The 15,696-nt window shown below is 33.3% G+C and overlaps 1 protein-coding gene across 1 annotated transcript; it reads right to left on the bottom strand.

Moving 5' to 3' along the window:
* Positions 1-9,830: 9,830 nt before the first annotated feature.
* LOC124845890 (uncharacterized) lies at positions 9,831-14,775 on the bottom strand. The gene is made up of 8 exons (XM_047323087.2): positions 14,372-14,775; positions 12,747-13,953; positions 12,546-12,636; positions 12,278-12,435; positions 12,139-12,190; positions 11,740-11,819; positions 11,522-11,615; positions 9,831-11,355 (listed from the first exon to the last, which is right to left on the bottom strand). The coding sequence occupies exons 2-8, from the start codon at positions 13,836-13,838 to the stop codon at positions 10,823-10,825; spliced, it is 2,100 nt and encodes a 699-aa protein (XP_047179043.2). The 5' UTR covers positions 13,839-13,953; positions 14,372-14,775; the 3' UTR covers positions 9,831-10,822.
* Positions 14,776-15,696: the final 921 nt, after the last annotated feature.

The following is a 15,696-nucleotide window of genomic DNA, read 5'->3' as shown; positions in this document are numbered from 1 at the left end:
GGGAGGGACGACTCGTGTGTGAATATTGGAATTGGTAAAGTATAACTGTGGGCATGCTAAGCTGGCCGTTCATCCTGATGTTCCGTGAGTACTCGTCTTCACGTAGAGGAGGGTAGGTCATGTGTGGGAACGGCAGGAGGTCCTAGTCCTTAGGGGTACTTTGGACAAATAGGGCTAACCTCGGGTGGCAGCTGTTAAGTGTATCCCAGTTACTACATCACCCGGGTGCACGAACGCCTGTAGCTACACAGATTTCATACAGTCCGGACAATCAGTCTAGTAATAAGCCTTATATGATACATACGTTGAAATGCTCTTGTATGTTGGATTGTTTAATATATATATGTTGATGCATGAATTAAATTACATAAGCTTACCCTGTGTTTTCCTTGTGTTGTCTTGTTGTACGTCCGTCCTTGTCATTGCAATGATCATCCGTGTGGATGTGAGCAGAAGGAGACGAGCTACTTGAAGAAGCGTTGGAAGCGGAAAACTTAGTAGAAGTCGAAGTTAAGACCGAACAGTAGAACGTTCGGATAATAGTTTAGTTTTATTGTGAGGTGATCGTTTGGTTACCTCCTCTTTTGATTTTGTCTGACCGTTCGGTAAGTTCTTTTTTTTTTAAACCGATCGGTCATGTTTCACTTATGTTGTACAATTTTAATTGAAACTTATGTAAAGTCGTTCGGCCATATGCGTTCGTTATCTTAATGGAAAACTGATCTTGACTATTATTAAATGTAATTATTCTCCTTATATAGTTTATATTATATTTTTGGGATGTTACATGTACAAATCTTAAAAGTATTGAAATTGAAAAATAGCATGGCAAATTTTCTCATCTAATATGGTTATTTAATTTAACTATGTATATCATCTTTCTATACTTATTAGAAATTTTATTTTTATAATTGAATGAAATTAATATTTATCGTATGTTTTACATAGGTTAAAATATTAGTTAATTTGAAACAAAAAAATTATAATTGATAAACTAAAATATTTTTTTATTTCAATTAAACAAAATGATTTTTTGTTTAAAATATTAAGTAATATATATATATATATATATATATATATATATATATATATATATATATATATATATTGCGACACTAAATGAATTTTGACCTCAATAAATATATATTTATTTGGAAAATCCTAATTAGTCTTCAACACCGATTAAAAACAATTAATAAACATTAAAATTTTACAAGACACTAAATGAATTTGACCTCAATAACTATTAATAAAATTTTACTTTATTTAGAGGATCAAAATGTTAATAAATTTATTATTTAATGATTTTTAATTTGTTTTTTTCCTAAGCTCTAAACTTTAATAATAAAATAATTCATTTTTTAAATACAAATAATAAATTATCAATAGTTTTTTTAACGTTGTTAATTTGTTATTTAATTATTTTTAAAATTTTTGTGAGTATCAAATAAATTATCAATTAAAGTTATATAACACTTATGGACATTTTTATTCTTTATGTAAAATAAAACTGCATAAATAATTGTTGAGGTCATAATTCATTAATGTCACATTTAACTATGATTTTTTTATAAAATTCAATCTTAATTAATTATTTTTAACCAGTGCTCTTAGATACTCGTTAGCAGGATCTTTTTATTTTTACTTTGAATATTTATTTCCACCAAGTTTTTGGTTAGCAGGATCTATCTCTTAACCAATGACTATAGCCGCGGCAGAAACGACATATGCCAGTGCGTATGGTTGGAAGAACTTTTCATGAACTTAAAGCTTGATTACAGGCAACTGGTTCAGTTGACGATGGACAACAAGTCTGCAATCAGTCTGTCGAAGAACCCAGTGTTCCACGGAAGGAGCAAACATATCAGCACAAAGTTCCACTTTCTGAGAGATTTAGTGAACCAAGGAAAAATTGAACTGGTGCACTGCTCGACTGAAGCACAAACTGCTGATATCTTTACAAAGGCCCTTAGGCAAACTAGATTCGAGAAACGTAGAGAAATGTTAAATGTTAACTCTCTTAGTAGTTTAGTTTAGGGGGGTGTGTTATTGTAAACTAAAAGCAACCGCCCCAACTGACGAGCGTTAGACATTGTGCGCTCGTTGGACTGCTTATATACTCTTTTACTATTTCTTCTTTCAGTTAGTTTTTGAATAATACAATTTACCTTTCATTCTAATATCTGCTCTCCGCTCTCTCTCTCTCTCTCTCACACCCTCTGCATCATTTTCATCTCGCATACCCCGCGTTCGTCAACAGTGCATCCGTCAACGTCAACAATGTGTCCGCCAACGTCAACATCTCATTCCACTTTTCCCTCCTTTTTCTTCTATTGATCTCAAGTTCATGTAAAATTTGACAACCCTATCATGATTTGTATTATGAAATTGCACCTCAAAATAATTCAACATTTAACCCTTCTAAGGTTTTAAGGTAAGTTTAATAAGCATCTCTTAGAAAGTATCTGTTCATTATTTCATTCATTGCAAAACAAAACTATCATTTTGGGAATTTAATCTTTTTCGTACACCTGTGTTTCCTCTTACCAAATTTTATCCTTTTTTTAATTTGTTTTCAAGGATAATTTGTTTACATCTATGTTGTGTTTGTATGGACAATTTAAAAGAGTAATTTATTTATACGAAGAATTTAAATTTTTTTTAAGTAATTAGAAAAAAATTTCAAATTTAGGAATTTTGAAAGTATTTCAAATAAATAAAATAGAAGAATTTCAAATACATTTTCAAGTGTAAGAAATTTGAAATTTTACTCCATTTTCTTCCACTTACACTGTACACGAAGGTGAAATCAAATTAGTTCAGGTTGAAGGCTTAAATCAAGTTGATCCGGACAAAAGGCCATGTTGAGTCAGTCAGGGTTGAAGGTTAAGCCGAAGTCGAAGGTTGAGTCAAGTTGGCCTATTTCGATCCGAGTTAGCCCGGGTTAAAGGTCGGGCCAAGTCAGTCTGTGTCAAAAGTCAAACCAAGTTGCATTGGACCAAAGGTTGAATCAAGTCTACTTAGGTCGAAGGTTAAGCCAAGTTGCAATGGACCAAAGATTGAGTCAAGTCTACTTAAGCCGAAGGTCAAGTCAAGTTGGTTTGTGTCCAAGTTTGAATCGAATTAGCTCGCGTTGAAAGTTGAGCCAAGTCGACCTAGACTAAAGGTTGAAATCAATCGAATCTAGTTAAAGATCGAGATGATTCAACCTAAGCTAAAGGTTAGGCCTAGAAGATGGAAAACAGAAGAATATGGAAAACAATAGTATATCAAATGTGTTGCATAGAAGATGGAAAACAATTATATACATGTGCATGAATCAAAGAAATGTCTAATTTATATATATTCTTGAGATACACACTAGCAAATCACAAATGACATTAACAAGAACAAGAAAGTTAGTTTTTTTTTTTAATTTGTTTGCAACAACTTCTTTTAATTGGATTTAGATTGAATACTTTTTTTAATTTTGAAAATTTAAAATATAAGGTGTATGTACTTTATTTCAAGCTATTTGGGATTAAATATAAGTAAGATAGAATTGGGTCGACTTCATGCAAGGTTAAGTCTAGGGATGACAACAGGTCGGGTCAGACACGGATAGTGTCTACCTCCAACTCGACTTGAAAAAAAAATCTGACTCGCAACCTGCCTGCTACCCGCACGAGTACCCGCTTAGAAAATATCCGTGGGTATTTTAATACCTGCGGATATCCAAAAAAAAATATATTTTATACATTTTTTAAATAAAATTTAAATAAAATTATAAAAAATATAGAATATAATATAAAGTAAATTAAATATAAATTAAAATTTAATTTTAATTAAATTTAACCTAATAAAATATAAATTAATTTTATTTTTAATTAAACTTAATTTAAAAAAATAAAAATTAATATTTTTTTATTATTTTTGTAGGTAGCGGGTACCCGCGAGACGGATAGTTTAATACCCGTACTCGACCCGTTTAGAAGCGGGTATTAAAATACCCGCTACCCGTTACCCACGAGTAATAAATATCCACAGGTAATAACTACCCCCTCCGCGGATACTCGTATCCACAGATTTTTTTGCCATCTCTAGTCAAGTTAAGTAAGTCTGGGTCAAAGTCAAGCCAACGCAACTTGGGTCCAGATCATATTGAGTTGGTCCTAGCTTAGGTAGAGCTAAATCGATCTAGGCTTAGGTAAATCCTTCTCAACCTAGGTCCAAGGCAAGTTAAATTGGTGTAAACCCACGTTTAGTTAAGTTAGGGCATGTCTAAATTCATTTGATTCAAGGTCAACCATTGGTTATTCGAGTTAGGCTAAACTTAGCTCAAGCCCTACCCTATTAGGACGAAGTTGGGATTCACCCCATTAAGACAAGTTTAGTCCTGCCTTATTAAGATTATACCCAACTAAAATGAGTCAGCCCGATCCAATGTTGAGTAGGGTTGGCTTAGGCCCATTTTGAGCTGAATTGGCCAAGGCATATCAAGTTGATTCAGTCCACTAAGGTCGAGTTGAGTTAGCTAAGGCCTAGGTCGAGTCAAGTCGACCTGAACTCCAGTCGAGCCGAGTCAATTTGGTTAGGGCCCAAGGTAGTAAGCTCAGACCTAAGCTTAGTTGAGTTAGCTTGAGCTTAAGTTGTGATGAGTTGGCTTAGGCACATGTCAAGGTGAGTTGGACAAAGCCCAAGTTTAGGTGAGTTAACCCCTACCTCAATCAAGATAAGTCGTCCTAGGTTCAGGTCAAGCTTGGAGCTTGAGGTCAAGGCGACTCAGTTCGGACCCAAGTCAAGACTACTTGGCTTGAGCCTAAGTTGAGTTGAGTTGGCCCGATCCTTGGTCGAGTAGAGTCGGTCCTATCCCAGGTTGAATCAAGTCCACTTAGTCCCTAGTCGAGCCAAGTAAGCCTTGTCTTATGTCAAGATGAGTCAGGGTAATTCTAGGTTCAACCAAGTAAGCATTGACCTTAGTTTATCCGAGTCAACCTAGGCCCTGGTCTAGTAATGTCAACCTGGACCCTAGTCAAACGAGTAAGCCTAGACACAAGTCAAGCTGAGTTAGCCTAGACCTAGGTCGAGGTGAGTTTGGCTAGGCCAAGGTCAAGGAGAGTCGACCGTAGAGATGTTAAAATGAGTTTCAACCCACGAGCCAACCTATCTTACCATAACTCAAGCCAATTTGGATTGAAAAAAAATTAGTTTTATCAAATGTGGATAAATTGAATCTGACACACTTAACCCGTGGGTTAAACGGGTTCGAGCCGATTGAAGGGGAGTTTATCTATAACCCATCAACAATAACTCTTTATTAGTTTCTTTTATCACTTTTTTAATTTTATATTATAATTATTTATTATTTCTAATTATGTAGGTTGAAATTTTGATCTTTTTAAATACTACAAAGTTGTTCAATAATGTCTGAATAGTTTGGATATTTTTTTTTTGTACAGTTATATAGGTTGACACTTTAATTTTTAACTTGTATCTTTATAATAATGTTTGGTAAAATGATGATATGATATAAAAATTATGTAAAATTGTTAGATGAACCAGTCAATTGCTAGGCAAAAATAATATTTTTAGATTTCAAAGACTTCGATTGATCTTACTAGTTAGGTAAGCTAAGACTTGATGGGTGAGATTTTGAGAAAAGCTCTTAGAGGTCTTGCTCGCTAGATGAGTAAAACACTCTGGACAAAATTTTTTTTAGAGAATCCAATGAACTTAGATTGCTTGAGTTATTGGGTAAATTTTGTTCTCGCCGGACAAATTTATATATCTTTTCTTTTAGTACTCGTTGGACGTATCACTCTTTTCATTGGATGAACATCTTTTATTAAATATCCAGAGTGCTTAGGAAGGGGTTGGTTGTTGATGAGTCATTCCTTCACTAGGCGAGTTCCTTCGAGGAGTGACTCGCTAGGTGAGGGAATAAGGTAGATGAGCGAGAAAAGGTTTTACATATACAAATACATGTTTTGATATTTTGAAATAAAACAATAGATGTGTGGTTAAGTAGAGTTTGGGTGTTGATGCCAAAAATTTATTGTGAGTGTGTTTAGGTAGAGCATAGGTGTTTAACAAAAAGTCTAATTTGAAATTATATTGATATGTATATGTTTAGTATTAATTAATTATTTTTCAGAAGGAAATAATATATAGAATGATCCTAGAAGGAAATAATATATAGAGTAGTCTTAGGATGTATATTGAATTATAAGGTAATTTGACTCACATAGAGAAAAAAATTAGATGGTAAGAGTTGATGACTTTGCAAAGTGAGAAATTATATGATAGGTATAGAACTTCAACTAAATACACTAATATTTCGTAAATAGATTCAAATGTCTAATTTATTGGCATTATAAATGTATTATAACGTGAACATGAGCCAAAAACTTATAGACTTATATTATGATTATGGTATTCATATGCAATAATAGTGTGTTATACATAAATAGAATATAATATATGTGAAACTAAAGTGTGGTTATATATATATATATATATATATATATATATATATATATATATATATATATATATATATATATATATATATATATATATATATATATATATATAATAAACGATTATTTAACTTAATTAAATTTATATTATACGTAGTAACAGCTCATTATTTCTTAAGCAACCTTACATTACCTTTTCTAAAATTTTTATTAAATAACTTTTATTATGATTTATGTATTGCTTTTACATTTGAGTATTTAATTTTTAAAATATAGTTGTCATGCATAAAAATTAATGATTATACTGACATAATTTTGTAAATTTCTAAACATAATTTCAGTGTCTTAATTATTTCTTACATAACATAAAAAATAAATAAAAGTTGAACAATATGAAAAATCAAAAATAATTTTCGCATGGAGTTTGAATAGGCAAAAACAAAGAACGCATCAATAGTGTAAGGACCAATCTACCCAACCCAAATATTACTAGTAAACAAATATTTGCAGATAAAACTACCGAGTCTGTCAGTATTCACAAATAAAATTTACTGTGGATATTTATTAGCAGTGAATAGTAAATGATGTGTATTTTAATGTTAATTTATAAATAGATTGATATAGGTATCATATTACTCATGTTTATTATTAAAAAAAATAAAACCTCATTTATAGTTTATTAAGTTAAATTTAGTTAAAATCAAAATTAATTTATATTTTATTAGATTAAATTTAATTAAAGTTAAATTTTAATTTAATTTACATTATATTTTATATTTTTTTAATAATTTTATTTATATTTTATTTTAAAAATTTATAAAATATATATTTTTTAAATATTTATAGTATTTCGGTATCCGTAGATTTTAAAACATTTGTAGGTATTTTTTTAAACATATATTAAAAGATAATGAGATGGAAAAGGAATGAATTTTTTATTACAATTCGTAAATAAACATTATTTGTAACTAATCTAATACGTTGTCATCCGTGTTTATATCATTCAATCACGAGCATAAAACATGTGAAAAGACATTAACTATTTTTATCAGTTTAAACCACCCACACTAACAACAATAATCAACATAATATTAAGCATGGATGTTGTTAACAAATATTTACAGCATGGTTAATGTTTTGAAAAAATTGATTAGCAATACACAACGTTAATAAAACATAAGCTGAACTTATATAAAAAAATTGATATCATAAGGTTATAAATCTCTTCTCTTTTTACATGTAGTTAACTTTTTCTGAATATTTCTCAAAAATACATAACTACACATTAAATCCAAAGGTTTTATTAAAGCAATGAACAATTAACTAACTATAATGATGATGCAGAGCTTGGAGAGGAAAAACCATCGTTACATGTTTCTTTGTCGGGTGTATGTATAATTTTATCCAACATATCTCTCTGCTAAGTTAAACCAAAGTTATGCTTTTTGTCTTTTCCTCATTGATTAACACAGCTTTTAGCATTTGATTCTCTGCACCAATGCTCTTTGGTGGGTAACACTGTCTACTACCATGGTTGGCTTAATCTCAAAAGGTTAAACTGTCACACATTAAAAAATTCAAAAGAATAAGCAAATACACATCACACAGCCTTTCCAATTACCCAACTCATAAATTTCAAAATACAAACAGCTTTGATTAAGATTGCAGCAAACCCAAACACTGCCTCTAAATTAATCATTCATTTTTCCCCAATGGTTGTGTCACTGATTCGATTCCTTTCTTGGGTCTATTATCTGTTCATCATAATGTTCAGAACCATGTGCATTTGATTAGGCTTGCCTGTTTTTGCTTTTCTGTTTCTCCAATGACCTTCATTAATTCATCATCTTTTGTTTCTCTCTGCAAAGGTTTTGGTCTTTAAATGTATTAAGACGCTTTTTCTTCAATCACCATATCATGTTTTAGGTGCCTCTGTTCCCTTTTTAAATATTATTTACCACAATTATAGACCATACAGAGTGTTCCAACATTACAAAACCCATTTTTCTTTTAATTCACAATTCAATATGTTTTTTTCAAGACAACATAAATATTCTTTCAAATAATGCTCCTATTTTTTACTAATTTTTAATCTTGTTCCATATATGATTCTATCTCATTGATTTTCCCTTTTGCAAGTTGCCCTTTTCTATCATGATGTTCTTCACCAGGACATTGCTGGTTTTTTGCATAAGGATTCCAAATATGTGGTGTGTATCTATCTATTTTGTGCAACAAAAAGGTAAAGAAGAGGTATAATAATCATTCATCATTGTACATACATAAAAAACAACCTAATTTTGTGACATAACATTTTGTGTTGTTATATTGATAAAAAAAAATACCCTGAAAATAGAAACAGAAGACAAACCAAACACCAGCTTTAAGCAGTAGCGAATAAAGCCTACTAATCATTCGTAAGAAAGATTAAAGTAATGATAAGTACCCTCCATGTGACCATCACACATTCTGTTTTCCCAATAACAAAGTATTTTACTTTTGAAATATCAAATGGCATTATGATATGCAGGAAGACAATATTGCATCAGCAATGTGTGGACATGTTCACGAATCGATGTCCTTGAACAGTTGAATGTGAAAATAGTGTACTTTTTTTGTAGTCACAACGTTGTCATTACGTGTTTCAATACTAATTAAACTAAGGATGATCACTCATACATCAAAATAGGAAGTGGAAAGCCACATTTGATTAAAAAGACTTGCTCTAACTCTTGAGCCACATAAGAGAACAGCAGTACAGAACTGAATTAAGCATAGACCTCATGTGAATGAGCAATCAAAACCAAAAGAGGGTTATAATTTGAGCGCAGGACAAAGCAACGCGTTAGTGCAACTGTTCTTTGACAAGGGACAAAGTAACCATCAGTCACTTCAAAATCTATTGGCTACAACTTTTGTGACTTATTCCCCTCAAGTCCCTTCACTAAAGTAGATATGATTAATTAAACTTTCATCGTGGCAATGCTAGAGTCTAACAATCATGATTCTGGCCTTTCGGTTTGATGATGAAGCAGTGAGTATTCCTCAAGAAAAAAAGTTTATCTTTTCTTCATCTCTAAGGTGTCCATTTATTCAGATTTTTATGTAACTGATCATCAGAATTTATTTTAACCACAGATTTTACATTGGAAGTGCGTCCGTGTAAAGTCGATTGTGATGTTTGAAACATCAATACAAGTGTTTGAAAACTAGTTGTGAACTGAGACATCAAAGATGTGAAAATTATAACCATTACCTTCTAAGATTCATATCCTAGACGTATAACAAAACATGTGTACCAAAAATTTGAAGTATAAACGCACTTCCAAAAATCTAAAAACACCACAGAAGGGGAAGTAAAAAGAAGCATCATAGAAAGAACTCGTGTTTAATTGTATTTCCACCAAGCCCACAAAATTTTACTTACATTGGTTACAAATGTACAAATCTGCCTACAGTAGAATGGAGATAGTATTGTGGTGTCAAATTAAAAAGGATAAGATAGTTGTAACTCAAAAAAAAATTATGTCAGTCTGAAATTGAGACCATATTCAGAATGTCTGTTAATAATAATAATAATAATAATAATAATTATGAGAAGTGCATCAGTTGCCAAAGACTCTGACAGTCAAGTAGAGCTGAAGCCACAAAACAGAAAGCAACTGGATTGGTTGTTCGTACTGTTTGTGTGATTGCAGCAACAGGCAGCCAAAAGCAGCTATTCGAACAGAAATGACCGCCACACACATTCTCACCACACTTGAAAGTATCATCCTCAGGCACATGAGGCCCTACCATGAGATGGACGGCAAAATTGGCAGACAAAGAGATTCATTTAGTTAGTCTTACCAATAGTAAAATCATCAACAACCCAGCAGCATTTTTATCATAGTGAGAGCTTGAGCCACTACCTCTTCAATCTCCTCCTCTCATCTTGGCAAAATAATAGCCCCACAATATATCAAAATAATATCTCATAGGCCCCCTCCCAACTTCCAACACATGACTTTGCATCTCTTTTAGGGGTCAGCAGATTCTTGGTCGCAAAACGCAATTTACCCTGGGTGCCAGGACAAGCTAAAACTTGACCATTACAACCACAATAGTGCCACAGCTTGTCATGAACCAATGAGCAATATGAATCCTCTGAAATCTTATAGGGGACCCTCCACAAGCCCATGTTCACAACTCATTGGAACTGCAATTACTGCTAAAGGTTTTTACCTCAACCTCGATACTGCCAAATTTAACATCGTTCATAAAATCTCCGAGCTGCATGGATTTTTCCAAGGACAATATGTCCAAGGATAGGAATATGAATGAATCTTGATTCTACTTTCCAACATAGGAAAAGTCACTTCATTTCAAACGGGTATAGGTAGCCCATAATTGTGGAATGCTTTTATCCTGCCATCCCAGCCAGCAGTGACAATGACCATACCCCACGCATGAGCAGATGAGGTACTCTTGCAAGAAGACTTCAAGAAATTGTATTCGGATTGGTGAATCAGTGATGTTTTCACCTTTGAGCTTGAAACAGGAAGCTTCTCCTCGGGCCAAGTTGCAGACCCCTTTGAAAAAGACTCCAAAACAAACTCTTGGCTCAGAGAGAAGGAAGCAGGTGGATTAAGTTGAATAACTTGAGATGATCCTTTATCCAACAAGTTCAACTGATGTTTATTTTCAATATTTTTAGATTTCAAACCATGCCAAGGTACTGCTACAGATGCATTTGAGCAAAACCGCTCACAAGATGTAATCTTCTTAGCTTTCACAGGATTAGAAGACTCTTCCTCACTAACATTCCATAGGTATACGTTAGAGTCCTCACATGCTGATAGAATATGTTTCCCATCAGAAGTAAACGATGCACATATTGGGCTCCCTGTGCTAAGGCCTGGAACAAAAATACAAAAGAATCTTAGTAACAGAATATAAAATGAAATAAAATTCAAATTAATACGAATTAAGTTTTTAGGAACTAAAAGAAAGACAGTTGCACAAATCTGCTGCAGATTGAAAAAATTGTCAATAAATATAGGAGTTGAGACAAAAGGCCATACTTTTGTACTTGCCAATCACATTAAGGCCGTCAAGGATTCTGACTTGTGAATCAGCACAGGAGACCATAACTTTGTTAGAGTCTTGTGGAAGAAACTGAAATAAATAATAGATAATCAGTTTACAACACAAAAAGTAAGCTTATATAGAAAACCAAACATTCATGAGAAAAAGTAAAATATGACCCAGTACAATAAACAAAAGACGGAAAGGAAAATACCCGAAACCCAGTAATCCCTCTGCCAACAAGCTTCTTTTTACCAATTAAGCATAGTTGGGAATCTAACTGCAAGCGATTCTCTGGACCAAGCAAAAATGAAAATCAGAAGAGTTAAAGGCCAAATTCCAGTCCATATGGTTGTAATTGTAATATAAGCAATGAAATTCGTAACATGCCAACCATAACTTGATTGGCATTTCAAGGCATACAGAATCTTGACACAGCAGTAACAATAAATCAAACATTAAGAAATAAATAGACAGGAAGCATTTATAGTATCAAGTTTAGCACAATTTCAACATAATCTTCTTTACAATCATAAGGGAATCTACCAAATGACACCTAACTGGTTTAACCAGGGAAAATAAAATATTAAGATATATGTGAAAAAGAAGATACCTGATACATTGTAAAATCGACAATTGCCAGCCAAGGAGCCAATGATCCCTCCCTGTATAAAGAATATCTTCATCTTAAGATCATTTCAAATTTTGTCTATGTTTCTACAAAATTGAAATTGTTTTGAAGTAAATGTTACCTGCCCATCAGGCCGATAGCATACTGCAGTCACTATATCTTTGATACTAATCCAATCAACAACGTGACAATCAGAAATTGCCCAGATGCGCACTTTTCCATCTATAGATCCACTAATGAAATAGTTATCATCCACAGGATTGAATTGTATGCACGTCACTACAATGTATCAAACACAAACAAAGTGTGAGATAATTTATGAAGATGAAAAAAGTTAGGATGACGGCTCAAGAAGCCTGAAAAAAAATTAGAATGCAGCAAAGGCGCACCATAATTACTGTGTGAGAAAACCTTCAAGCAACGGTCATTATTCACTTGCCATAGTCGGACAGTTTTGTCAACTGAAGATGACAGAAGATACTGCATTCAAGAAGATGAAAAACCGAATCAATTCTCCAAACTTTTATCTCACCCAAGTGTATGGTGCTTAGTTTATTAAAAAAAAAACAGAATAAATGTCATTCACTCACATTATTGTTTGACCAAGAGAGATCCAAAACTTCACCTCTATGCCCATGAAATTCACGCAATGGTTTCTCCAACAACCGGAAGATCTTAGGAGGAAAAACTACACAAGCAGAATCTGATGTTTTTTTCAGGTTCTTCAGTTTGCTAATCTTTTCTTTATCAATAAATAGTGGTGTCAATTCAGAGAGATTATTCACAGTGAAATAAATGCAAGATGGATCAATTTCTGGAATATCAACTTCATTACATCTATCCTCCTCAACCACTTGCCACAAGCGCACAACCCCATCTTCACCACCACTAGCAAGATACTGCCCATCAGGACTGAACTTCATGGTCAAAATTGAACCTTCATGAGCTTTGATATCTTGCCTCATGTAAAGAGCTGAAAGTTCCTTCATTGGCTTCTTTGACTGACGGACCTTAACTTTCGGAAGCCTACACCCTGGCATTTCATCGAGGCCTTCTCCTCTTCCAAAATCACCTTCCCCATGACTATTAACCATGCATGATATTGACCGCAATTTCCTGAACCAACCCTTTGTCCTCCGAACAGAAGCATTGGCATCCGTTTCCCTAAAGCCATTCCCTGAATCCTTAGGCTCTGCCATAACCACCAATCGATCTGAATCCAGATCTCTTCCATCACTCATCTCCCTACTCTCCAGCCCCTCTTGATCCACATTACCCTCCAAATTCTCATTTCCACACGGCGAGTTATCCACTAAACCAAGCTCCTCTGAAGAATCCTCCCTATGCAAACAAGACATTGATGTCCGGCTTGAACAGAATTCTTCTTCCACAACACAATTTCGGGTCACAGCCCCACTAGTAAATTCAACTCTATCATTTCCCTCTTCACACAGAACACTACCCACATCTACTGAATTTTCAGTTCCTAGGGCAGTCAAATCCATGCTACTCAGTCCCATACTCTTCATAAACCTGCCCTTACGCTCTCTAACACTCCTTGGACTCCGAATCCACAATCCATAATCGAAAGCATTGGATACCCCTTCATCATCCGCTATAGACAAAACATCCTCTTGAGCATCGAAAAACCGACATTCATCGTCTTCGCTGAAGCTACCCATGATTCTCTGAATTCAACCCATGAGACCCCCCTCAAAGAAGCAACATTTTATACCCAAGGAATTTGTCAAAATCCAACTTTTCTCTCTCTCCAGACGAAGCCACCCAGATCATGAACTACGCATTAAAAAAAAAGCAGCACAGAAACCAATATTAGCCATAATAAACATTTCACTAAACCACACAACAAAGATGATAATAATTTAATAAAACAACAGATACCGAGAGATCCAACATAGATCCCAATCCACACCCATTTAACCTGGTCTTATTACATTCGACAACTGGGAATGTAAAGCGCAAACCGCTTTCGAGAAATCAAAAAATGAGAACTTTTTTTATGAAAAAGAAAACACAGAAATAAAAATGAACCCACAAAAAAAGGGTATGTGGAAATTGCAAAACCCTTAGAATTTAAAACCCGACGAAGACAAGTGAATCAAAAGAGAAGAGAAATTGGCAGAAGAATAGTTGGAAGGAGACAACCTTTCAAGGAGAAACAAAAGGAGGAAGTAATAACGAAATATATGCTTACATGGGGTGTGTTGATGATGAGAATAAGATTGTATGTTGGGAAGTTGAGAGGGTTTAGACAGAGAAATGGTAGCACCCAAGTACTGCTTTGTTTTGCGATGAGACGATGGAGCAGCAGAATGTGCGAGCAGAGCCGAAAATACGAAGTGGAATATATATATGCGTGAATAATATGTTAAAGTGCAAAAAGCGAACAAGTCGGAGGGAGAAAACCCGTTTTGAGTGTAAAAAAATACGAGGGTTGAAAAGGGTAAAACAGGAAAATACGATAGGTTCATCGGTTTTGGTGATGGTTATGGCTCAAGAAACGAGATTGGAAGAAACACTGTTCAGACTTGTGTTGTGAGCGCGGAACGCAACATCCTCTCTCTCTCTCTTTCTTTCTTTCTCTCTCTGTGTTGTGATACTCTTCGCTCTGTCTCATTCTCGTGTTAATGAATTTCGAAAAATTAAAACTTCAAAATAAAAAAAAAAACACAAAAAGACAATTCATGAAGCTTTTGCATCTCTCTGACCCAATAGTAAATAATTCTGCTTTTGCTAATCAGTAGTAATAAATAAATTATTTCAGGTGTAGTTAATTCTTGCTTTTGTCCAAGTTTTGAATTTAACAAAAGTAATGTCCTCCTCATTCAAAAGTAAGTGTCGTGTTATTATTGTACAATTATAAACATGTCAACCTATCATCATTAATACACTTACTATATTTGTAATAAAAAAATTTATAATAAGATAATAGATTTGGATTAGTGAAATCTATTGGTGTTAGTGTCACTGTGTTAAGAAACTAAACTAAACATTCCTAAATATCACTAAGGTATACTTGATTGAAAATGCATGAGTGAGAAACATAAAAAAACATAGGAGAAAATAATGAAAAGCATAAAATGCGTATTGTTTGTAGGTTAAAAACGAAGAACTTTATCAAGGTTTCACATTTGGTAACAAACACATTCGCTATTAGTGTATGTGTTGAACGTGAGAAGATAGCAATGCTTTAGTCCAAAAACTCACTTTTTTTTGCATATTTTCCAAAAAATCAAGATAGTATTATCTCTATATCTTCTACCTTTAACGTTCATCTAAACTTAGCCAACGTATCTACCAAACATAGCAAATGGTTTATGATAACCAAATCGGTGTAAGATTTGTTTATTTTGATATTGAAACCAAATATAATCTTTTTTAAATATATATTTAATAAATATTGTTTTTCTATATCTCTTCACTTACTTATCATTAAATATATTCATATATAAGTTTTACTAAAAATATGATGAATACACTTTGTTCTTTTATAGACTCTTAAAAAGTATGTTGGCGGTG

This window comes from Vigna umbellata, chromosome 9, assembly GCF_029865625.1.
Source record: "Vigna umbellata cultivar VRB3 chromosome 9, Vumbellata_1.0, whole genome shotgun sequence".
NCBI classification, from domain to species: domain Eukaryota; kingdom Viridiplantae; phylum Streptophyta; class Magnoliopsida; order Fabales; family Fabaceae; genus Vigna; species Vigna umbellata.
This window is presented reverse-complemented; position numbering and strand designations above follow the sequence as displayed.